The sequence below is a fragment of the Lutra lutra genome, chromosome 18 (genome assembly GCF_902655055.1).
Source record: "Lutra lutra chromosome 18, mLutLut1.2, whole genome shotgun sequence".
Taxonomy (NCBI): Eukaryota; Metazoa; Chordata; class Mammalia; order Carnivora; family Mustelidae; genus Lutra; species Lutra lutra.
Window position 1 is genome coordinate 8,735,588 of NC_062295.1, and position 25,010 is coordinate 8,760,597.

General features: G+C 51.0%; 1 protein-coding gene across 9 annotated transcripts in view; it reads left to right on the forward strand.

The window, feature by feature from the left end:
* The window catches only part of CLEC16A (C-type lectin domain containing 16A), a 204,945-nt gene that overhangs the window by 9,915 nt on the left and 170,020 nt on the right, over positions 1 to 25,010 (forward strand). For all 9 annotated transcript variants that reach the window (XR_007124298.1, XR_007124297.1, XM_047712900.1 and 6 more), the window contains exons 2-8: positions 2,149 to 2,277; positions 6,258 to 6,391; positions 12,203 to 12,351; positions 15,669 to 15,774; positions 17,560 to 17,683; positions 20,974 to 21,148; positions 22,634 to 22,687. Coding sequence is in view for 7 of the 9 variants with exons in the window: in XM_047712900.1 (XP_047568856.1) it covers positions 2,149 to 2,277; positions 6,258 to 6,391; positions 12,203 to 12,351; positions 15,669 to 15,774; positions 17,560 to 17,683; positions 20,974 to 21,148; positions 22,634 to 22,687 (871 nt within the window). In the remaining 2 variants the exon portion in view is untranslated. The remainder of the gene's footprint in view (positions 1 to 2,148; positions 2,278 to 6,257; positions 6,392 to 12,202; positions 12,352 to 15,668; positions 15,775 to 17,559; positions 17,684 to 20,973; positions 21,149 to 22,633; positions 22,688 to 25,010) is intronic.

Consider the following 25,010-nt stretch of genomic DNA (forward strand, 5'->3'; position numbering starts at 1 on the left):
TAAATTCCAGTTGGTTAACAGTGTAATTAGTTTCAGGTGTAGAATTTAGCGATCGTGTTCATCCCCTGTGTCACCTCTCCCCCTCCACCGCCGACCACCTCCCTTCTGGTAACCAGCAGTGTGTTTTCTAAAGTCAAGTGTGTGTTTCTTGGTTTGCCTCTCTTTTTTTCCCCGGTTTGTTTTGTTTTTTAAATTCCATCTAGGAGTGAATTCCTATGGTGTTTGTCTTTCTCTGACTGACCTAGTTCGCTTAGTGTTATACTCTCTAGCTTCATCCACATCAGATACAAAAATATTGAAGGGAGGGGGCGCCTGGCTGGCACAGTCGGTGAGATTCTTGATCTCAGGGTTGTGTGTTCGAACCCCATGTTGGTAGAGATGACTTAAACATAAAATCTTAAAAAAAAAAAAAAAGGGACGACCCTGAGGGAGGGGCAGTAGCGCCTTTGGGAGCCGGGGTGTCCACATCCTCTAGTCTCCTTGGAAGGGATACATGCATCCCGAGATTTAGGGCAGCATTATCAACAACAGGCCGATTATGGAAAAGAGCCCAGGTGCCCATCGCTAGGTGAATGGTGTATAGACACAGTGGAACAGGACTTCGCCATAGAAAAGAGGCGAAGGCCATTTTATAAGGACGCTCTTAAAGCTGTGCGGTTGGTACTCCCGGGGCATCTGGCCAGACTCTAGTCCCCACACCACCCAGGATGGGCCTCAATGATTCTTCCGGTTGCCCTGACACTGGTAGAGCCTGGAGGGTGGGGCTGGGTCCACCTGCCTCTACCCCAGCAGCAGGCACAGGTCTGGAGCAGCAGAGGCCTCCCAGGAGCATTTGGGTGGGGGAGGCTCCCTGCTGTAGCCTCCCAGACCCACCTCATAGTGGGTACCCAGCAGGGGAGGTCAGTGCCTTGAACTGCAGGTAACCCACTCTGTTTGAGCTGTGAGTTCTGATGGCATTCCAAGGGTTGTCTTTTTCTTTTCTTTTTTTTTTTTTAAGATTTTATTTGTGACAGAGAGACACAGCAAGAGAGGGAACACAAGCAGGGGGAGCTGGAGAGGGAGAAGCAGGCCTCCCGCTGAGCAGGGAGCCAGATGCAGGGCTTGATCCCAGGACCCTGGGATCATGCCCTGAGCTGAAGACAGACACTTAACGACTGAGCCACCCCAGATGCCCTATGATTTTTTTTTTTTTTTAAAGACTTACTTACTTAGAGAGAGACACTGTTGGCATGTGTGGTGGGGGGTAGGACAGAGGAAGGGTTAGAGTCTTAAGCAGACTCCTTGCTGAGCACAGAGCGGGGAGATCATGACCTCCACTGAAACCCAGACTGAGATGCTTAACTGACTGCCCCACCTGGTGGTGGTTGTGGTGCTGCTGCTACTGCTGCTGCTGCTGCTGCTGCTGCTGCTGCTGCTGCTGCTGCTGCTTCTTTTTTTAATTTTAGGATTTGGGAGAGGGAGAGCGCGCACGCAAGCAGGGGAGGAGCAGAGGGAGAGGGCCAGACTCCGAACTAAGCATGGAGCCCAACATGGGGTTCAATCCCACAGCCCTGAGATCATGACGTGAGCGAAAATCAGGAGTTGGAGGCTTAACCGACTGAGCCCCCCAGGCACCCCCCAAGGATCGTCTTGATTGTACGTGATCTTTGCCCCAACAACCGGCTTTGCGATCATCTCCTCTCCCTAATCTGAGCCTCTGTCTCTCTAAACCTCCCCATCAGCCTGGCTGAGGGTTTTATACGTGATGCTCAGCCTGGGCCATGTGTCTCCAGTGGCTGCTCCAGCATTAGAGAGTCCTGATGGTTCTGTGTCTCCGGGTGGGCTCCAGTAGCCCACTTTATCCAACCGTCTAGGTGATTGTCTCGCACACTGACGCTTGAGGATGGCCGTCTCCAAGAGCTCGATGATTCTCTCACATCTGTTTGGGTCAGCGTGTGTCCGGTTAACATTTCCCAACGTTGTCTGCCATTTTTTTTGTTTGTTTGTTTGTTTTTTTTTGGGTGGCGAGTTGTTTCTCCTCTGGGTGAGAGTTGGGCTAACCACATCCGAAAAAGCACAGCCAGATTATCCCCAAAATGTCACTAGTAGTCATTGAGCCTGGCGTGTATTTCAGTCGGTAATCCTTAATTTTCTTTGCTTTTTTTTCAGGTATCTGTATCATGTCTTGACCAAAAACACCACAGTCACAGAACAGAACCGGAACCTACTAGTGGAGACCATCCGTTCCATCACTGAGATCCTGATCTGGGGAGATCAAAATGACAGCTCTGTATTTGAGTAAGGGTTTCCCATGTTTCTCATTTTTTGCCTCTGCTTCCTTTGAATATTTTCCCAAATGTATGCCATGAGTCATTGCCGATGACGTCAGGATTTGACGCCCGTTTGGGTCTTGTGCAGATTTCTATCTATATCTGTATAGAAAATGTCCTTGAAACACTGGAGAAACGTAAGCAGACAGTGGGAACCTCAGGGAAATGAGTGTCCCAAAATCTGAAAACATGATGGATAATTTTCTCAATAGTGTCCGACAGTCTTCCCAAGGGAAGGAGAAAAGTTAGCTTCTAAGTGAACTGGAGGGACCTTGCCCTGGAGAGACACGAAGAGCCCATCTTTATTGTGTTTACTTGCTGGGCCCAGTGCTGAGCTGTTCATGAGATAATCTAAATCTCCCCACTGCCCCCGGGGTGGGGGCCCTCGTGTCCTGAGTATCACCATTTCTGCTCAGGGTTGCACACTGGTAAGCCGCGAAGGGGCTTCTCCTCATTCGTGTACTTCCTCGATGAGCAGTCGTAGGCCAGCCTTGGTCTCCTAATTTTTTTTTTTTTAAAGATTTTATTTATTTATTTGATAGACAGAGATTACAAGTAGGCAGAGAGGCAGGCAGAGAGAGAGAGAGGGGAAAGCAGGCTCCCCGCTGAGCGGAGAGCCTGATCCAGGGCTCGATCCCAGGACCCTGAGACCATGACCTTGAGCCGAAGGCAGAGGCTTAACCCACTGAGCCACCCAGGCATCCGTCCTCATTTTTTTAAAGGGGGGAGGGGCAGAGAGAGAATCTTAAGCAGGCTCTACGCCCAGGGTGAAGTCGGAACGCAGGGCTGGGTCTCACCATCCTGAGATGGTGACCTGAGCCGAAATCAAGAGTCAAATGCTCAACCGACTGAGCCCCCCAGGTGCCCCTCTGCATCTTCAGAGAGAAAGTTCCTGCCCAGTGCCCGGTACAGAGTAGGCAGTCAAGAATTCTTAGCCCATGATGATTTATAAAGAAATCTGCATTATGGGACAGTTCAAAAGCCAAGGCTGGAAGCTGTGGACTGCTGCCCCAGCATACCTGTCTCCATGTCTGAATACAGAGGGATCTGGGTTATGACAGCCACCAAACACAGATTTTATTTTTATATAAAACAATCTCAACTCTCAGTATTGAGGTCACTTAAAAAACCCGTTTAAAACAAATAAGGGTGTTCTGTCTCCTGCCTGGCTTCTTATTAGATATTCTGATTTTCCAGCTAGCTCTCTGTTTTCATCAGTAGGGTTATCTAAGATAAAGCTATTTTTGGGAAAAGCAAACCTGTGACACTGGCCTTTTCCCCAAAGGAAAACATGAGTAAGGAGGGAGGTGATGTCTGCAAATGCCACTGGCTTCCTTTGCGGATGCACAGGGCATTGATTGGTTGGTTGGTGTGTGTTTTGGAAACGTGAATGACCTTTGGGTTAAAGATTAGAAACCGTGTCCCCTTTGACTAGTGTGGACTTTCTGAGCCCATCTGTTGTCTCAGAAAAATTGCTGAGCCCAGCAATTCCTAAATGGCTCCCTGATAGGGTCCCCAGGAGAATTTCTTTTTCTTTTCTTTTCTTTTCTTTTTTTTTTTTAAGATTTTATTTATTTATTTGACAGAGAGAGAGATCACAAGTAGGCAAATAGGCAGGCAGAGGGGGAGGGGGAAGCAGGCTCCCCGCTGAGCAGAGAGCCCCATGCGGGGCTGGATCCCAGGACCCTGAGATCATGACCTGAGCCGAAGGCAGAGGCTTAACCCTCTGATCCACCCAGGTGCCCTGAGAATTTATTTTTTATCCATTTCTTTATTTTAGAATAATTTTAGGTTTATAGGAAGGTCACAAGGATGGTACAGAAAGTTTTCAAACACCCTTCTCCCTGTCTTCCGCCACTGTCAATGTTTTATCTGACTGGGGTGCATTTGTGGAAGCAGAGAAGCCAGCCCTGATGTGTTCGTGCTAAGTAAACTCCAGACTCTATTTGGATTTTGCCAGTTTTCCCATGCAGATCCCCTTGCTGCTCTCAGAACACAACCCAGCTCCCACAGTGCATTTAGTTGTCACATCTGCCTGGCCTCTGCCAGCTGTGACAAATTTTCAGTCTTGTTTTCCTGACCTTGATGGTTTTGAGAAGTCCTGGTCAAGGGTCCTGTAGAAAGCCCCCTGCCCCCGTCTGGGTTTCTGTGATGCCTTTCTCAGGATTAGCCAGGGGGGTCGTGGGGGAGAAGACCACACAGAGAGGCAGTGCGCTTCTCATCCCACAGTATCAACAGTCAAGATATCCCCCTGCTCTCTGGTGAGGTTAATCCAATCTCTTGCTTAAGGTGGTGTCCGGCCAAGTTTTTCTGCCTTAAAGCTACTCCTCTCCCCTTTCCCTGCACTGTTCTTTGAAAGAGAGTCACTCAGTTTAGCCCACCTGGGGGTGGGGGAATTTAGCTTTACCTTCTAGAAGGGGGTGGTGAGTATCTACATACATTATTTGAAATTCTTCTGCATGGAAGACTTGTCTCCTCTCCCTATTTGTTTTTCTAGTCATTTACTTGTATTAATATGGGCTTGTGGATGTTTGTTCTATGCTTTGGACTGAAGTAGACTGTGGATCCAGTACTGTTATTAAACATTGTGTTACTAATACTAAATTACAACACAATACTGTGGTAGACTTTGTGATCCCGTACTGTGCTATTTTTGGTGTTGTTCCAGGTCCGTCTCTGGGCACTTGGGGTTTGGGTCCTGTGTCCCTTGCCACACCCCATCCTTCTGGTTTTTTTGAGCACTTCCTTACTTTCCTGCACTCTAAGATGCAGCACGCTCCTCTTGTGTTTTCCGTGCCCCAGATCTAGAATTAGCCATTTTTCCAAGGAACCCCTCTCTCCTCTAGGGAGTTTTTAAAAAATCCAGGCTCCTGGATTTCGCACTAGACCTGCAGAATCTGCCCGTGTGGGCCAGATCTCGATACAGACATTTTAACAAGTTCCCAGGTTGGCCATGGTGCCGCAGTGAGCTTGCTGGGGTGTGCTCGCGAGTCACTGATTTCTTCAGCCTGGAGCAAAGGAAGACAAAATAGGTCAAATGATAGCCATGTTCTGAGGGTCAGCGTGCATGGCTTTTGTAGGTAGGCAGGCAGGCTCCCAGAATCAGAATTGGAAAAGGTTTGCGTTCGTGTTTTTCTGGTTTGCTTATTCGATTACCTTTTCATGAATTCAAACAGAAGTTATGCAGCACTGAGCGAGAGCCAGGCCCATGATCCTGCCACCGTGGAGCTGACAGCCGAGGGGAGAGAGACCCCCCTGTCCCGGAACCAAGTGACAGACACTCATCACTGCAGGGACCTGTTCCGAGTCACCGAGATGAGCAGTTACCTGGTCTTAGCTGGCACACTGAGAACACATAACTAGAAAACACCATTTTCTGCCTTTTAAGAAAGGCATCAGGGGTTCTGTCTCCATTGCAAGACTGAAAGAGCCAGCACGTACCCCCAAAAGTCCATGTCCCCAGGCTGCTTGTGGACAGATGTCCTGTCTAGAACAAGAGAGGCAGAAGCTGACCTGGGGGCTGGATAGTCCCCCAGCCCCTTCAATCCCTTCCAGTTCTTTCCCCCCAGATTTGGAAACTCTTATTAGCATTGTCTTGAGTCTTTGTAGGTAATTCTAGGTGGTGCTGTTTAACATGCAAAGATAGGAAAGTAAAGGAAAGAGACCTCGTAAGAAAAACTAAGAAAAAAGAATATTGGATGGGAAAAGCGGCCTGGCGGGTTTCTCAGCTCAAGTAGGTAACTGCGTCATCATTTAGCACGTAGAGATCTTCCCCTTTCTGCTTCCACGGATCAGTGCTGCGCGCTCATTGTAGGGAAGCTGGGGCCTTGCAGATGCCTCTGGGGGTCAGGGGCGGTCCGCGCCCCTGTGCTGCTCATGTGGTCAGCAGATGATGTGTATTTGCACATGTGAAAGCAGATCACTGATGCCTTCCTGTTCTCTCCCCAGCTTCTTCCTGGAGAAGAACATGTTTGTTTTCTTCCTGAACATCCTGCGGCAGAAGTCAGGCCGCTATGTGTGCGTTCAGCTGCTGCAGACCCTGAACATCCTCTTCGAGAATATCAGTCACGAGACCTCCCTGTGTAAGGACAATGCTTGGCCCTTGCCCTCCCCGCGCTGAGCTCTGGCAGCGTGGGGCCTGGCGTGGATGTTGCCTTTTGCATGTCTGTGCTTCCTGTCTGTATCTGTGTGCTTGGGCTCCTGTAACAAAATGTCCTAGACTGGGCGCCTAGACCACGGAAACTGACTTTGTCAGAGTTCCTGAGGTTTGAAGTCCAAGATCTAGGTGCCATCAGGGGCGGTGTCTGGTGAGGCCTTTCTTTCCTGGTCTGTAGATGACTGTCGGCCGCCTTGTTTCTGGTGTGGCCTATCTTTTTGTGTGTGTGCATGGGGAGAAAGTTCTGGTGTCTTTTCCTCTTCTTAGAAGGATAGGAGTCTTTGATCAGGGGCCCATCCTAGGACCTTGTTTAACCTTAATTACCTCCTTAAGGCCGCTCTCTAAATACACTCACAGCAGCAGGGCTTCCCAGCGTGAATGGTTATATCGTGCAGTTTGGTCCATAACACTGTTTATGCCTGCCTGCTGCCAGACCGTGACGGGCTGCGGGGACTCCCCTCTGCTCTGGGATTCTGGGCAGTTCGCATTTTTCTTTGTAATTTGCTGGGGTCGCTGAATCATTAGCCAATGGAGTAAGCTCTAGAAGAAGCAGGGCAAGGAAGAATAGCCCAGGGGCGTGCAAGGGGTGGGCTTTGGCAGCTCACCTGCCTGGGTGGGCAAGGATGCGGCTCCTGAGCGACTTCTCTGCCCTCACCAAGCCTGAGCTCTTTATCTGAAACAGCCGCCCTGTGAGGCAGGTGCTGTCCACTTAGTGCCCAGGGAGTTCCATTCCATAGTCTGTGGGGACCGCTCTAGCCAGGCCAGAATCCAGATGGGCCTTCAGCCCAGCTGAGGTAGTTCAGTGGTCCACAGCTGGGCGCCGTTGTGCCCCCGGAGGGCATTGGTCAGTGCCTGTGGACATTCTCGGTTGTGGTGGGGGGTGGGGGGTGCTGTTGGCATCTGGTGTGTAGAGCCCAGGGGTGCTGCTGAACATCAAACAACGCACAGGACAGCCCCCCACAGTAAAGGATTATCTAGCCCCCGATGGCAGCAGAGCCAGGGGCAAGAAACCTGGTTAGCTCCTTTTCCTCGCCGCTTGACCTCAGCTTTATTATTCCAAGACGACTACGCAGGTCCCAGGCCCTGCCTGCCGGGAGCAGGGAAAAGAAGACAAGTGCCTGAATGTCTGTGTCAAAGGCAGGCTCTAGGTCCCTAGGTTTAGAAAAAGTTTCTGAGGGGTTGAAGGAGGTAGAGATGGAGGTAGGGGTAGAGATGGCCGCATTCCCCCTCAGGAGGAAGCAGGGAGAGGCAGGGAAGGGCTGTGCACGGCGGCTCCGGGAGCGGCCACTAGGTGGCGCTGCCGTCCCAGGAGTCTGCTCACACTTCCCGACAAACGCGAGTTGACACGTTGACTCACTCTCCCTAAGTGGTTTCCCTTGTTAACAAGTTTTGTTACCCTGGATATGAATTGTGTGCGGTTTCTGAAAACTCCGAGCGGGGAAGACCCAGCTCAGGGGTGCAGGCCCTGGACTCCGACCCACCAGGTCCCAGGCCCTGCTCTGCCACATCGGCCTTGCATGTGCTCCAGGGGTGGACTCTCAGCTCTCAGCTGCAGCTTCTGCTTCTGTGAAGTGGAGATGATCTTTGTATCTGGGGAACGTGGTGGTGTGAGGGTTCGGCGTGACAGTGGCTGTGCAGAACGGAGCCTGGGGTCTGGTGGGTGGAGGCGTCCACTTGAGCTGCTTTTTTTTTTTTTTTTTTTTAATATTTATTTATTTGACAGTGAGAGATCACAAGTAGGCAGAGGCAGGCAGAGAGAGAGGAGGAGGCAGGCTCCCCGCTGAGCAGAGAGCCCGATGTGGACTTGATCCCAGGACCCTGGGATCATGACCCGAGCTGAAGGCCGAGGCTTTAACCCACTGAGCCACCCAGGCGCCCCTCGAGCTGCTTTTATCGTGAAATCCAGCGTTCCCCCAAATGTCTGTTCTCGGGTAACCCTGCCTCAGCCCAGCTAGCCTCGGTAGTTGGGACGGTAGGAAATGCTGGAGTTTCTGGATCACATGGCTCTTCTTGAATTAGGACTGGAAAAGGGGGCTGTGCTGTAAGAAACGCAGGCACACACCGCTGTCTTTAGGGAGGACTCACCAGAGCACTTTCCTAAACCCTGCGGAAGCGGCACACATCACCGCCTTTTACAGAACTTCGATCTGGGGCGGGTGAGGAGGACACATGACTTTGGCTTTTATTTTTATCTTCCAGTCATAGGAAGAAAACGTCCTCATTCTAAAACAACAAAAAAATCAAACGGTATAAGAATATAGAAAACAAAAGTTCCACCGAGTGTCTCCCTCACGGTTCAGTGGACACAGAGCTTTTTGCCATTTGTTTTCCGTTTTCCCGACTTGCTGCTGTATCTTAGATTTTCGTGCAGCCCGTTCCCGTGCCCCCACCTAGTGGGGCTCCCCGGCTGTGTCTTGCTGAGCCCTGCGTTCTTCAACCTGCCCACGGGCCTCAAGGTGGTTTCCGGGTTTTCATTATTACCAGCAGCCATTTCACGAGTGCACCTGTCGCCTGTCGATTTTGGTGACCTAAGTCACAGAGGGCCCAAGGGACTGAGATTACTTAGAGACTCCTGGATTGAGAAAAGGATACCACAGAAAGTCGGCCACCCAGGGAGGGGGTAGGCGAAAAATCCCAGCCCAATAATAGAGGCACCTCGGCTGCCCCCACGGTGGCCCTCACCACCCACAGAGTCATCGTGTGGAGGTCCTGGAAAAGTCCCCGCCGGGGAATGATGGGAGTGTGCGGCTTTTCCAACTCGAGTGCAGCCCGGAGGCTCGTGGTTGTAGTTTGAAGCTGCCAGCAGCAGCATCTGTGTCTCTGGTGGCTCGGAAGCCACCAACCGGTCACAGTGGGGCTCCCCGTGACATCACCGTAGTCCGTCCTCCTGCCAGCTCATTCATCCCCAGCCACAGCCAGAAGGACAGAACAGGGAAGAAGGGCTCTAGGCCTCAGCATCACTTGGGCTGCTTGTTACAAGCTAGGAGTCTAGGCGGGTAGGTTGTGGACTGTGCAAACAATAGAACACTTCGTAGCCAAATGGAGGAAAGGAGTGAATTAGTGCCCCGCTGCGTGAGGCAATGCGGGTACCTCTCAGATGTGACTGGTGAGAGCGGCCAGACATGAGAAGCTTGTCTGTGATGGTCCGTGATTACGAAGCTGTAGAACCGGCGACACGCGTCTGTGTGATCCGAGTCAAACCAGGGCTTGTGGGCAGGGGGAGGGGATTGGCTGGCCGATCAGGGGGCTTCTGCGGAGCTAGACACTTGTTCTCTCTGATCTGGATGGTCCTTACGTGGTGTATATGTTTGCAGAAGTTCATCAAGCTGGACACCTAAGATTTGTAGTGTGTAAATGTGTGTGTGTGTATATACCTATATATACACATACATATATATATTTATTTATGTGTGTATATATACACAGACTGTATTTATATACATAAAAGTACCCAGGTACTTGGATTTAAGGTTCACCTCTCTGTACGTTCCCGCACATATCCAGCTGTACATGTAAGAGTTGTGATACGTGTAGTGTCATTTTTAAACAGTTAAGTCAGTTAAGATTCTCAGGACCCCCCAACCCAGATCCACTGCCTCCTCTCTTAGAGCCCCATGATTTGCCTCAGGGGCAGTTTGCCTCTGTCAGAATCAGGAGGTACTGAAAACCGTGCTAAGACGACAGACTGCAGGGCCTGTCTGTAAAGCCAGGAACACCCAGCGTGCTTTCCCGAAGGCAGTGGCTTTCCTGAGGGCTGGCTCTGAGGACGACCCAGCGGTGGGCCCTGTTGGCCCCTCTCACCACGCCAGGCTCCTGGAAGGCTCCTCGGGGTATGTTTAGTGATGTCAGCCTTTTGAGCTGTATTTTGGTTTAGGTTGGGTACCTCCTTGGGACCAAGTAACGGTCTGTTTCCTGTCCCCCCTGAGAGCAAGCGTGCTCAGTCCTGGGGGCTGGAGGGTCCGTGGTGGAAATTGGGAGCCTCCGCCGGTGGCACTACAAGGAATGGTGGCAGCTGCCATCACGGTGTGCTTGCTTTTGTGCCCCTCGCTGTCCTTAGTGCTCCGTCTTCTTTAACTCTCATAGCAGACCAAGGAGAAGGTACTGTTACTCCTGTTTTTAGATAAGGGGACTGGAGAGTGGGGTGGGTGAGTGGCTTTTCCAGGGTCACCGGCTAGGAAGTGGCAGGGGTAGCGTGGATCTAAGTCCCCTTCAAATGCGAGGCCTCTGAAATACGAGTGCCCCCCCTTTTTTGGGTAAAGATTTTATTTATTTGAGAGAGAGAGAGCACGAGCTTGAATGTAAGCGGGGAGGAGAGGGAGAAGCAGGTTCCCCACTAAGCAGGGAGCCCCATGCAGGGCTCGATCCCAGGACCCTGGGATCACAATCTGAGCCAAAGGCAGAGGCTTTACTGACTGAGCCACCCAGGCACCCCATGAGCGGAGCTCCTTAGCATGCGGAGCGTATTGAGTCCACCACAGAGATCTGAGTCAGGGCACGGGCCTGGGGCCCAAGATGCCTGTGTCTGACGAGCTCCAGGTGATGCTGGGCTGCGGGTCAGTAGCCAGGCTCCCAGCCACCGAGCTGCACCGCTTTAACCCCGTGTGCCTGCAGGTTTGGTTGTCGATCCCATTCTGTCTTTAACCATGGGGGGCAGCGAAGGTGGGACAGTGCAGAGCTCACAGGCTGGCAGCCCACAGTAGGGGGAGCAGCGCCCGCTTTGCAGGGTGGCTGGGGAGGACTCAGAGGCTTGTTTGGAAAGGACCTAAGGCTGGGATCACGAACTACAGGCCCCTAGGTTGCAGCCCGCCGTCCGGCATGAAAAACTAGCTGGTCGCGTGGCCACCATTGCAGTCAGGATGCAGCCTTCGGATGTCTTCCAGCTTCCCTCGCATAGCTGGAGGCTCCCCCGGTGCTGGGCCTGCATTTCTGCAGGGGCTGGGGATTTGGGGGAGTGGGGGGGTGGCCGTTCTGTAGTTGGCTCCCGTACTTTAGGCCCTCACCACCCAATCTTCATTATTGGGCCCCATTATGCATGACATTGACACACGCTTTGACCTAGCACCTGACTTGCAATCCCAGCTCTGGGACTAACGGTCTGTGTGACCTCTGCAAAGTTAATCAGCCTCTCTGAATTTTTTTTTTTTTAACTTCTCGGCAAAATGGGGAGAACGAGACCTGCTGGGCTGGATCGGATCTTTGTGGTGACCATGTAAAGCCCTGAGCCTGGTCCTGGGCATGTGGGAGGGATTCTGCATCAAGTGGCTTTTAGGGAATCACCTTGCTGTATGGGGAGAAAAAAGTCCCATAGCCCTTTGTAGCATTCAGGGATGGCAGTGTGACTCTTGCTGCAAATACAGTGTTTTCCCCTCATCTGTGGGTGGTTTGTGAAAATGCCCACACGTCTTCCCTACCCCCAGCTCTATGTTGAACTTCGTCATCAAGGAAAAAAGTGTTCTGAGGTTTTTTCTGTTTGGTGTAGGAGGGAGGGGTAGCCTGGGTCTTTCTCTCCCTTGGCTCTTGAACTTGCTTGAGGCTGCACCTAGTGACTCCCCGATTTCTGTGCCGCCTAAGGGTGAGGCTGGTCCTAGTGCCCTGTTAAAACCCCAGAGACCCAGAGGCTTGATGGCTTCGAGCACAGTCAGTCCTCTGTTAGCTGACTCTCTCTGCTGGGCTTTCCTCCGGCTCGAATTAACCTGTTTTGCTTTGTGTTTTGTTTTTTTTTCCCCCCTCCCTCCAGATTATTTGCTCTCTAATAACTATGTAAATTCTATCATTGTCCATAAGTTTGATTTTTCTGATGAAGAGATTATGGCATATTATATATCATTCCTGAAAACACTTTCGTTAAAACTCAACAACCACACCGTCCATTTCTTTTACAATGAGGTAAGTGAGTTCCAGAAAGGTACCGTGCATTGGGGCGTCAAGCTAGCCGGTCAGAGTGGCACCTTTGGGCTGGGTGGCCTCATGTCTGTTTGATAAAGCACTTGTGTGCTCACCGTTACCTGATTTTCATAATGACACTGTTAGACCTTGACCTGCTTAAAAAAAAAAAAAATTTTTTTTTTAAATTTAAAAGTCACCTCTCTGTTTTGAATGTAAAAATCAGTTTATGCTACCCAAGAGCGTTGCATTCTTGGCAGGGAGAAGTGCCTGAAAGTTAACTCGGGGTTGTGCTGCCCCATGGGAAAAACCGGCACTGTGGTCAGCCCTGGCTTTGCCACGTCCCTACTATGTGACCTCAGAGAGGTCTCCATCCTCTGAGCCTGAGTCTTCTCATCTGTGAAAGGAGATGATCATCTACACTTTGCAGGATTTTCCAGGGGTTGAATGAAATGAGATGATGTCTTCAAAGTCCCTAGTATGTACCAGACTCTTTAAAATCACACCGATTGCTGTCCTTCACAAGCTAACTAACGTCCCTGGTATTCCTTGGGAGAATTACTAGCAATTTCAGTAAATAAATTGTTGCTGTTTTCACAGTGAAAAGGAACTTGATAAGGTCCGTTGATCTCACATACCAAAAGGTACTGATGCCGGCTCTCCTGGGGTTGGTTCATCCTGTGGCTCAACCATTTCATTGAGGACGCAGGTTGTTGATCTATCTGCCTGTTCTGCTGACCATACAGTTGGCAGCTGTCCTCAGGGGCGACCCCTCATGGCCTCAGGATGGCTGCAGCAGCTCCGAACATCACATACACACCACTGCCACAAGTCCTGAGGAGATCTCTTCCCTTCTTGTGTTCCTTTTTTTTTTTTTTTTTTTTCTTAAAGAGGGAGAAGGTGGGTAGGGAGGCTTGTGTGTGTTTTTTGTTTTTGTTTTTGTTTTTATTTGACAGAGAGAGATCACAAGTAGGCAGAGAGGCAGGCAGAGAGGCAGGCAGAGAGAGAGGAGGAACAGGCTCCCTGCGGAGCAGAGAGCCTGATGCAGGGCTCGATCCCAGGACCCCGGGATCATGACCCGAGCTGAAGGCAGAGGCTTTAACCCACTGAGCCACCCAGGCGCCCCTTCTTGTGTTCCTTTTTAACTTCCAAAAACACTTCTTTCCCAGAAGGCCCCCCCAGCAGACTTCCTCTTGTGTCTTCCTGGTCAGAATTAGGCCCCATCTCCCCCGAGGGGTGTTAGGAATTTGGGAGCAGCCTCGCAGGACGGCTCTGCTCAGTCTTTCACAAGACTGGATGTGAAGGCTGGATGGGGCGGGGGGAACTGCTTCCAAGGTGGCTCATTCCTATGGCTGTTGGCAGGAGGCCTCGGTTCCATAGGCTTCTGTAGGGGCTGCTTGAGCGCCTTCATGGCACAGCAGCTGGCTTTTCCCGGAACAAGTGATCCAAGAGACCAAGACAAGCTTTTGTGACCCGGCCTCAGAGGCCACACACTATCTTTCCTGCCATATTATTTAGGTCACACTGGTGGGCCCTGACTGGGTGTGAGAGAGGATGACAGCATGTGAATATAGTCAGTGATGGTTACTGGGCCATCCTGGAGATGGGCTGTGACATGGCCCCATGCTGTCTGCATGGCAGCTGTCTTCTTTCTTTTTTTTTTTTTTTTTTTTAAGAGACGGGGTCTCGCTATGTTGCCCAGGCTGGAGTGCAGTGGCTATTCACAGGCGCGATCCCACTACTGATCAGCACGGGAGTTTTGACCTGCTCCGTTTCCGACCTGGGCCGGTTCACCCCTCCTTAGGCAACCTGGTGGTCCCCCGCTCCCGGGAGGTCACCATATTGATGCCGAACTTAGTGTGGACACCCGATCGGCATAGCGCACTACAGCCCAGAACTCCTGGGCTCAAGCGATCCTCCTGCCTCAGCCTCCCGAGTAGCTGGGACTACAGGCGCGCGCCACCGCGCCCGGCTGGCAGCTGTCTTCTGATTGGTGGTCATGTACGCCTCACAGCCCCGCTCTAGAGTCAGACCTTCCTCTCAATCATACCGTTTAAGTGTGGGCGAAATCCGTCTAGCTGTCCCCATGGGATGAGGTGAGAGCAGCCTGAACCTTGATCTTCCTTGTCTAGATTAGGAGCGGGGAAGACCTGGGCTCAGAGGGAGGAATTATTAGTCATCACCCACAACCACAAAATGTGTGGCAGTTTGAAAAATTACCATCCTGTGGCCCAGTATCTGCCAGATGGTAGGTGCTCGTGTCCGGGGACATGTCGATGGTCTTTGCCAGAGGCTCTCCCAGGTAGATGAAATTCAGACCAGAGAGAGGTACCGCCACTCAGGGGCAGCCTGGGCTTGTGTACACTGGGATGGGACCCTGAGATTCTGGGACCAGGGCAGTGCTTCTGGAAGAATATCCTGTTGGTCACTGGAGGTGGGCCCAGTTCCCTCTTGTATATTTCCAGTGCTGTAGCTGCCACTTGCTAAGGGCACACGTCTGGTGCTCCCAGTAGCATTGTCCTCATTAGACAGATGTCTCCTTGCTAGGGGTTGGCTGGTGCCTTTTCCCCACGCCCTCACTGCCGGTGGGTGCCCTTGGAGCGGGGATGCAGAGCCGTGTGAGAAAACTGGCCAGGAGAGGGCAGCAGAGCTCGCCTCACGTGGCTCTAGGCCCAGATGCCATCCTGCATTTTTCTCAAGGCCCCAACAGAGCCGTTCTCTGCTTCTGAACTGTTTTGATCCCTTCTGATGGTATCTTTTTAATGCCAGCAGATTCCCCTAAACCCTCCTGCTCTATGGTAATGTGTCTACTTTTAGTGTTTCTAAATAGAGAAACGTGTCCTAGCCAGAAGAGATTCCAAATGTCGTAAAACTTCACACTGGCCCTTCATTAGTTTAAGTGGCCTTTAATAGTAACAACCAGCCTCACTGCTGAGCACTTGTTAGGTGTAGGCCCTGGCCCCTGCGGTCATCTCGGGGATTCCTAGCAGCTGTGAACTGGGAATTGTTATCCCCATTTTATAGACGAAGGCTCAGAGGCTTAGAAATATTAGAACCCAGCACACAGCTGCAAAGTGGCAGGACAGATGACAAGCCCAGGTCTGGCATTGTCAGGACCCTTTCTTCTATTTGTTCTGGGATAGTCTTGCCTCCTCATTCCTTCCTGCATTCGCCACTGGGAATGAACCACTGGCTTAAGGTTCAAGGGGGAAAATATTTTTTTCATTTTTTGCAGAAGTCTATTAGGATTCAGGAAGCTGGGTGGGGGGAGTCCTGCCCTATGGGTTTGTAACCCGTTTTTGGTACTCCTTTTGTTTTAGCACACCAATGACTTTGCCCTGTACACAGAAGCCATCAAGTTTTTCAATCATCCTGAAAGCATGGTTAGAATTGCTGTAAGAACCATAACTTTGAATGTCTACAAAGGTAAGCTTCCTTGGGCTCTCACACCTCATCTGATTCTAACTTGACGGCTGGGATTTGCTGTCATGAGTCTGTATACACAGTTCTCCGGTGGTGGCCAGGAGCTCATGTATGACAGCTGGGGTTGCATGTCTCATGAAAGACTTACAGTCATGGAACATTTAACAGGCCCCTTCCGTGAAGTTTTGTGCCACTGCCTTTGCCTGTACTCAGTTCTGCATGTCGAAGTCTCCGTACAGACACACGGTAGTAGTAAGGTCCTAAGAAAGGCACATGTGGGACTCCAAGCAGCCATGTGATACTTAGATAAAGCCTAGTTGTCTTCTAAATGTTATATTTACATTTTTGTGTTGCAGGCTGTAAAATGTACTTAAATACAGCCGGGGGTTATGGGATCTTTAAATAATGTATAGAAGTATTTCATGTCATGAACGGCAGAGGGCAGCATTGTCTTCTCAACTGCAAAGTCCAGCAAATTCCCCTTTTGTCAAGATGTACTTAGTTCCCAAAACTTTGCCTCCGGGAGAAAACCCTTGCACTGGTTCCCACCCATCTTGGCACAAAGACTGGCTGGACACAAGTTTCCTGGCCTGGAACTGCCCTCTGAGGGCACGCCTTCTCTGACACTGGGGTTATTCCCTCTGGAGTCACCGCACTGGAGCCGGGACTCTATATTCTCAAGGACTAAAGGGTTTTGACCTTCACGGGTTATGAGTCATGATGTTATTACTTGAGATGACCCCTAATTGGGGTGAGGGGAACTCCTCAGGGACTCACTCCAGCCTGGTTCTGGGATTGCTTTAAATTGAGGAGCCTAAGAGCCTGGTGGACTCCCCCCCCCCCCCCCCCCCCCCCCCCCCCCCGCCGGGCCTGCACACCCAGGGTCGCAAACTGAGGGCTGGAGAGCTGGATCCAGCCCTCAGATGTGTTTTGATTAGCTTAGGTATTTCTTGAAAAGATACAGAGTTGTCAGTATTTAAACACGGGGAGATCTTGGGTCACTTTCTGGATTTCTGACTTGAAAGTAGAGACTTGGCTGCTCTGGGCCCACAGTCTTGTAGGGCAGTGGTGGGCCAGCACTGAGAAACAGCGCCTCTCCCTGGGGCTGAGGCCCAGGCTCCCTAGTCACAAGCAGGGGAGGGTCGCCCGGCCTCACTCACTGAGTCACCAGCCCACCCAGCGGGCTGCTGAGTCTGTGCCCTGGTCTGAGCCCCAGTTCTGCCGCCCCTGCTCGCTCCTTTCTCTTGTTTTCTTCCAGCCCGTATCTTTAGATGCCTCCTGCCCTAGCCCTCTGTCCTTCTGAGCAGCTGTCTCACCATCCCAGTTCCTAACCCTGTTAACTGTTGTCTGTTTTTTGCCTTTCCTTCAATGACGATTCCCGTGTTCCTTATTCCAGTGTCATGTAAGTTATTAACTTCTGGTTTTCCGCTTTCTTAACTTATCCTTACATGTAAATAAAGGAAACTTGCCTGAGAATGGCGTAGTTTCCATTGTACTCTAAATGCACTGCTGATAAGTGGGCTTTCTGATTGCACTATTAATGTTTAGCCCAATTAATTCATTTTATTAACTATAAAAATACCATAAGAACTGTCTTGATGTGTATGGTTTCACGAATACGATAACCATTTTTCAAGTGTTCCCAGGAAAGACAGAAAAGGTTCAGATTATAGCAGAGAGCTTTTTCATTGTGGTTTTGGTGTTTTTTTTTTTAATCTCCCCCAGTTATTTTTGGTAGCTTGACTTTTTTTTTTTCCCCCCTCCTTCTTCTTTTGTGGATTTTCTTAGTGGATAACCAGGCCATGCTGCATTATATTCGAGATAAAACTGCTGTTCCTTACTTCTCCAATTTGGTCTGGTTCATCGGGAGCCACGTGATCGAACTTGATAACTGTGTGCAGACCGATGAGGAGTAAGTAACCGCCTCGGGGCAGGGGGTTCAGCTGGGCTTCCCAGGTAGAGGGAGGAGTTCGGGGAGAATTCCATTTTCATTGAGGAAAAACAGAACGCTAATGCAGAACCCCCCTGTGCGTCGGCACAATGTGGACTTCTGTCCTCTGAACGGTTCCACCCACCCGTCCGCTTTTTATAACTGTGGAAAGTTAGTAACGACTCTCATACCTCCTGGCGGGGAAGAGGGTCACTAGCCTCACACCCGTAAATGGGGCGCCAGGCAGCTGGTAAAAAGAGTGAGGTGATCCGCCACCTGGTGAGCGGATAAACACAATGGAGCGTCTGCATACAGTGGGATAGTAGTCCGCAGTAAAAGGTAACAGAGTGCCGACCCATGGCACGCTGTCCTTGGACCTTGAGAGCATGATGCTCAGCGAAGGAAGCCAGATGCAAAGGCCCACGCTCTGTGTGATCCCATTTTACATGAAATGCCCAGAACAGGCAGATATGGAGAGACTGAGCACAGACTAGTGGTTTCCCAGGGCTGCAGGAGGGCGTGTGTTGGGGGGAAAGGAGAATATGGGGCCGTTTGGGGAGGAGGGGCTAAAAATATTCTAAAGTGGATCGGGAGGAGGGTTGGACAACTCCGCGAATGTACTAACAACCATGAAATTGTACCCGTTAAGTGGGTGAATTTTACGGTATGGGAATTATATCTCAGTGAAGCTGTTTAAAAAAGGCAAACAACACAGCAGATTAAGATGTTGATTTGGGCCCAGAATGATGAATCCAAGATTCGTCAGAGCAAGATTCCTCCAAGTCGGCACTATTCATCTTTGGAACTAGGGAATTCTGGGTTCTGGGGGGCCCATCCTGGGCCCTGTAGGAGGTTTGGCAGCATTGTTGTTCCCCCCCACTAGATACCAGAGGTGCCCGTCTTCCAGTGGTCCCCAGACATCACCAGATGTCTCCTTTGAGGCGAAATCGCCATCCGCGGAAAACCACTGTCCCAGAGTGACAGCTGAGTGGAGCCCTGGTGAGAGGCTCCCCTGGGCTGGCTCAGGATGATAAGGGCTTCCAGGAAAGGGGTCTCCTGGGGGACGGGGCTGAAGCCATAGAATATGAGCACTGACACTGGGAAGGAAGCAAGGATAGGTGGGCGGCACATCCAGTAGGGCTTTTGGGAAAACCGGAACCTTCATGGAGATGAGTAGTCCTGGATGGGACACATAAAGTGGCACTGGATTCCAGAAAAGGCAAAAAGTTATTCCAGGAAGGAAGCGGACTCCTCATCGTCTGTGTGGCCCTCCGATGAATGGTTGGGATGATGTCAACACCGACTGCTGGTGACTGTGGTGGGGAGGGGCGGAGGGAACGCCTAGGGTTCCGGCAGAACAGGAGGTCGTTACCCATTATCTAAAGGGCTCTATTTGAAAATAGATGACCTTGCAGATTTTCTAGAGGTTGTTGGGGTGGGGAACTGTCCACAGAAACAACTCAAAAGTTAAAAGCTGCCTTCTCGGGCACCTGGGTGGCTCAGTGGGTTAAGCCGCTGCCTTCGGCTCGGGTCATGATCTCAGGGTCCTGGGATCGAGTCCCTCATCGGGCTCTCTGCTCAGCAGGGAGCCTGCTTCCGTCTCTCTCTCTCTCTCTCTGCCTGCCTCTCTGTCTACTTGTGATCTCTCTCTGTCAAATAAACAAATAAAATCTAAAAAAAAAAAAAAAAAGCTGCCTTCTCTGGAGAGCAGGTGGGGGGGTGGGGGGAGGCTGGGCCAGGGATGTTGTGTTTTATCATCAGCTTTTCGATACCCTTTAACTTTTAAACCCATCTGCATATATTTTAATATATAATAAATATGTATATTTCATATATACTTTTAATATATAATTAGTATGTAATGATTTAAAAAGTGAAGTGTGTGAACTATCTTGCTGAAGAAAAACTTCCACAGTATTTAATTAAAATTAAATGGAGGAAAAGGTTACAGAACATAGTCTCAGGTAGGTGGTGGGCTTATAGGTACTCACCATACTGTTAGCCTTTACAACATGTATTTGCTCTGTATATTCATTAAATAGCTTTTTAGAGTATAATAAGAATTTTTAAAAATTATGTGAAAGAGGGACGCCTGGGTGGCTCAGTGGGTTAAAGTCTCTGCCTTCAGCTCAGGTCATAGTCCCAGGGTCCCAGGATCGAGCACCACGTCGGGCTTTCTGCTCAGTGGGGAGCCTGCTTCCCCCTCTCTCTCTGCCTGCCTCTCCGCCTGCTTGAGATCTCTGTCAAATAAATAAAATCTTAAAAAAAGAATTATGTGAAAGAAACAAAATCCTATTTTTACTTAAAAAAAAAAAAAAACAACCACATATGGTTAGAAGGATAGATACATCCTTCCTGCATTTAGATATGGTTATAGGGGGACATAGAGATAGGAATAAGAAAACAGACTGTAGGGACACAAGTCCAAAGTGTTGTCTCTTAGTGGTTGGACAGGAGACCTTGATGACTTTTGCTTTTTCTTCTTTAATTTCTTGTGTTCCGAAATGACCATCTATTACTTGAGGAATAATTGTAATATACACAAAATGTCTTACCGCAGCTGCATGTTCCTTGCAAGAGACATGACTCTGAGGGTAGTGCAGGTGTGCCTGCTGGCTGTTTTCGGGGTTCTGTCCTTGGAAAGTGTGACGCTGATGAGCTGTGGGGCCCAAACAGCGTGCTTGTTGTTTTACTGGAAGGAGACAGAGACCTCCTAGGGCCTGGGGTCAAGGGTCACATCGTCGTGCTATCCCTCCCCAACCCGCCCCCCCACCCCCCTGCCATATGCTTGGGGCCAGGGGGTTGGATGTGGTCGCTGAGGCCTGCTTTTCTCTTTGGAAGCCCTCTGGAGCATTTTAATCAGCGAGGATTTATTGCTCCAATAATACTCCTTATCTTGGGAGGCGTGGGATCTTGCCACATTGACTAGTGGTCACTCTTGTGGAATGGCTTGCTCAGGCAGCTGGGTTTTGCTTTACTTACCCATTTTGTTTTGGGCTGTGGTGGTGGTGGTGGTGGGTGAGTTGTCGTGAGCCCCCCCCCCCAAGAGGGTGGGGGGACTCCAGGAGTCCCCGGCTGTCGATTACAGTCTACCTGCCCGTTTTCCCTTTGTGTATCCACCAGTGGGGCCAGCGTAAGGGTCCCTCGAGCCGGTTTGCTGGGTGAATACTTGTTGCACGAATGAAACACTTCCACTGACCTAAGTCCCAGGGCAAGGCCCAAAGGCTCTGTGCTTTGGCTTCCAGGCTAAGGGCTGTCCTTCTTCTTGGCAGACACCGGAACCGGGGGAAGCTGAGTGACCTGGTGGCCGAGCACCTGGACCACCTGCACTATCTCAACGACATCCTGATCATCAACTGCGAGTTCCTCAATGATGTGCTCACGGACCATCTGCTGAACAGGCTCTTCCTGCCCCTCTACGTGTACTCGCTGGAGAACCAGGACACGGTGCGTCTGGGCGCCTGGTCCCCACCGTGCCTGCGGGCTTCAGGCTGACTTCAGAAGGGGAAGAACAGTTCCCTTGAAGAGGACCAAGCTTTGCTAAGGGACCAAGGCTTTGAGCCTGAGATGCCTTTCAAAGTGCACTGGTTTTTCTTTCCTTTTATGTCCTGGGGGTGGAGGGGGAGGTGGAGAGAGGGAAGCCTGGGAGGAAATGCCCGTGCAGGGGAGTGGAGCAGTGAAAGTGAATGAGGAGAGAACATTGACACCAGAAGGAAACGGGAAACCTCTATGAATTTAGGATTTTGGTTTCTCTGCATCCTTCACTTGAGGTATTCTCATTCCCGGTGATTCTTTCTGATAGTCACCAGAGTGAAGGTCTGCAGGTCTGAAGGTCTGCAGAAGGTCCTGGTGGCCACAGAACTTGCACAGAATGGATGGGAAGGGAGGGGCTGCACTTCGGAAAAGATCCCAGAGCAGTGACTGTCCACAGTTAGGCTCAGAATCCCGTGTGTAGGTTGAAATGCACATCCTTGGGGGCCTGCTCTCTGTTTCAGGGATTTTGGCTCAGTGGATCTGTTGTGGACCACCAGTCTGCAACTTTAACCTGTCCCCTAGGTGGCTCTGAGCTGGCCATTCTCCGATCCCACTGTGAGAATTTCTGCCCAGTCCTTCCCAGGGTTATGGGGCAGAGACCTCAGCAGGGGGCAGGACAGGGCCTGTTGGCTATTGTGCGGGGGCCGGGGAGTGGTGGTGGGGGGCCCAGTCTCTGCAAATACGCCCCAGGGGGTTGTAGCTTTGTTTTTGGAGATGGAACATGGAGATTCTTTCTAAAAACCAGTAAATAGGAGAAAATTGCAGCTCTAACTAGATCTGCCAGAGGCAGCTCTGGGAGGCAGAGGGAAAGCATGGAACTTGGAGATTTCAGACCTGGGTGTAGATGCTGCTTCTTCCCTTTCCTCCCTCTGTGGCCTCGGCCAAGGGAGCTAACCTGCCTGAACCACAGCAGGGCCCTGAAGACCCTCGCAGGGTTGACACAGGATGGAGCACGCTGGGGTTGCCTGCAAACCAGGGGCTTTTCTGTGGCCAGAGTACCCCAAGCCCTCCTTGCCCATTTTGAAAGCTCTTCCTGAGAAGAGGCCTCTCTGCAGAGCGGCGGGCGCTGTGCCGCAGCCGGGGGACATTCTCATTCCTGGTAATTTAAGGAGCTAGTTCATCTCTTGGACTCAGCCTCTAATCCGTGACTAATGCTGAAGGATTTCTCAGGTGGAAAAACAGAGGCCGGGAGAGATGGTATTAGATGGGCTTAGACTGCGAATTTATTTTGCGAGTGGTCTCCCCACAAGTACCAGGAAAGAACAGCCATGGGGCGTGGGGGATGGCGGGGACAGGGCGCCTCGCCTGCAGGCAGGTGGCTTTTAGCTTCCTGTGTTTCGTGCTGCTTGTGTGTGTGACGTGGACTTCTCTCTGTCTCTTTCCCCTAACTCTCCCCAGGGAGGAGAACGCCCGAAGATAAGCCTGCCGGTTTCTCTCTATCTCCTGTCGCAGGTATGGTTATTCCTCTGTGTGTGTCCCCAGCCACGCTGGGGGCGTCTCTTGGAGGACCAGGCCACATCACCCCATCTTCCTTCTGTGTCCCCCATCTTTTTTTTTTTTTAAGATTTTATTTAGTTATTTGACAGACAGAAATCACAAGCAGGCAGAGAGAGAGAGGAAGGTAAGCAGGCACCCTGCTGAGCAGAGAGCCCGACGCGGGGCTCGATCCCAGGACCCTGAGACCATGACCTGAGCCGAAGGCAGAGGCTTAACCCACTGAGCCACCCAGGCGCGCCCCCATCTTGAAGTAAAACAACAATAAGGAGAAGGCGGGTGGGGGGGTTCTATTTTCCAGACACTCAGTAGCGGGGCTGGTATCTTCTTCGTGGTAGTGGGTGGAAATTGGAAGAAAGATGGAAAGTGAATCAAACCTGGCCCTTGCATGCTTGGTTTTTACTGTGGGGACCGAGGTTTTCAAACAACCAAGGAGTGTTCTAAATACCCCGGAAATGTGGACGGCGTGGGTCTTATTCATGGCATTTTTGAAACAAGTGCCCAACGGTAAGACCCGGTGTGTGTATCCCTGCAGCAGCCTTGCTCTAAGAAACTTCCATTATGAGGCTGTTTTTAAAGACTCGTGTCATGGCTGCAGTTCCCAGATTACCTTCTGGAAGGTGCCTTCTAGCAGCTCCATTCCCGGATTTGCATCTTGAGCCAATTTGTCTGCTCCCCTCCTTAAACAAGCGTGTTTCCTTCTCATAATTATGTAATATTTACAAGAAGGGAAAAACTCCATGGTGACCCAGTTACATAACTTGAAAAATATTTTTATTACAAGCCGTCCAGACTTTCGGGCCATCTCATTAGACTGTCAAGTAGTCAAACGTTTGACCAGAGCTCTGTTCCCACTTCTACAGCGGCCCGCTGGCTTTGCCGAGAGAATGGCCTTCTGGCTTGGTCCCTGGGCCATTTGGAGACGGAGTCAGGGCCGGGAAGAGTCGCAGCCCTGGCCTCTCCGTGCTGGCTAAGCCAGCCGGGGTCCACATGTGGCCTACTGCTTGCTCCCCCTTGGAGTCTCGTCCCGGGGGCTCTGTCTGCCCGGAGCCCTGCATCGATGCCCACTCCTTCTGAATGCCCCTCTGTGCGGCCAAGCTCAGCACAAACCCCAGCTTCCCTGGCACCCTTGTCCACCGCCTTGTTACAGATCTGCCCGAACCTCCTGCTTGGGATTCTGGGAGGCTGGGCAGCCAGATGTGCAGCCACAGGAATCCCGAGGAGAACACTCCCAGGACCCCGTAGCTGTTCGGGCGCTGCGCGGGCAGCGTCCCGTCTGAGGAGCGTGGGCTCAGGCCATGCCCTTTCTCTGTGAAGCCCCTGGCTCCTGTATCCTTGCAGAAGGCCTAGCAGCTCGCGCGCCGGATGACTTGTGCAGTAGCTCACAAAAAGCAGAGTGTGCGATTCAGCACCCTCAGCTGAAGTGACAGGGCCCACCCTCCCCTGCATTTTCAGTTAGCTTTTTCATAGCGATGCCCCCAAATGTGTGAAAACGAACCTTGAATTCAGGTAGAAATCTCATGTCTTTGGTCTCTACATCAGAGCATCCTTACAAATTATTTGATAAGCACAGCTACAAAACCAAGAAAATTCACATTTACCATGATAATTTAGTGTGACCGGGGATGCTGTCCTTGGAGAAGTCTCCCTCTTACTCCCATCCCCCAGGCACCCGGTCCCATTCCGCAGTTGCAGCAGCGTTTCAGTATCTGGCAAGGCTTTCTCTCCCTCCGTCTGTCTGTCTGTCTTTTTTTCTTCCTTTCTTTCTTTCTTTATCCTTTTTCTTCTTTCTTTCTTTCTCTTTCTAACAATGTTTCTGTTTGTAATAAATTCTTTAAGTTAAAAAGTTCAAACAGGTGAAAACCGAGTTTCCTTCCTACTTTTGCTTCTGATTTCTGTCCCCAGGGACAAGTACAGTTGCAGGGTTTTCCTGGGCCCTTCCAGAGACGTTGCCTGTGGAGGCGGGGTGGTTCTCAACTGGGGGTGATTTTGTCTCCCCCACTCCAGGGATGTTTGGCAACATCTGGAGACATTTCTGGTTGGGAAGAGGCCAGAGAGAGGCCAGAGAGGCCAGACATCCTCCAGTGCACAGGACAGCCCCCCTGCAGCGTCCCCCCTCCCCGCCCCCACAACAAAGAATATGGCCGGATACTAGTGCCGGGGTTTAGAAATCCTGTTCCCTGTGTATGTAAGCAGATGCAAATGTGCACACACACCCTTTTTCTGTATAAATGGTGGGTATGTCCCAAGCTGTGCTGCACCACTGGTGTGGTCTTTGTAT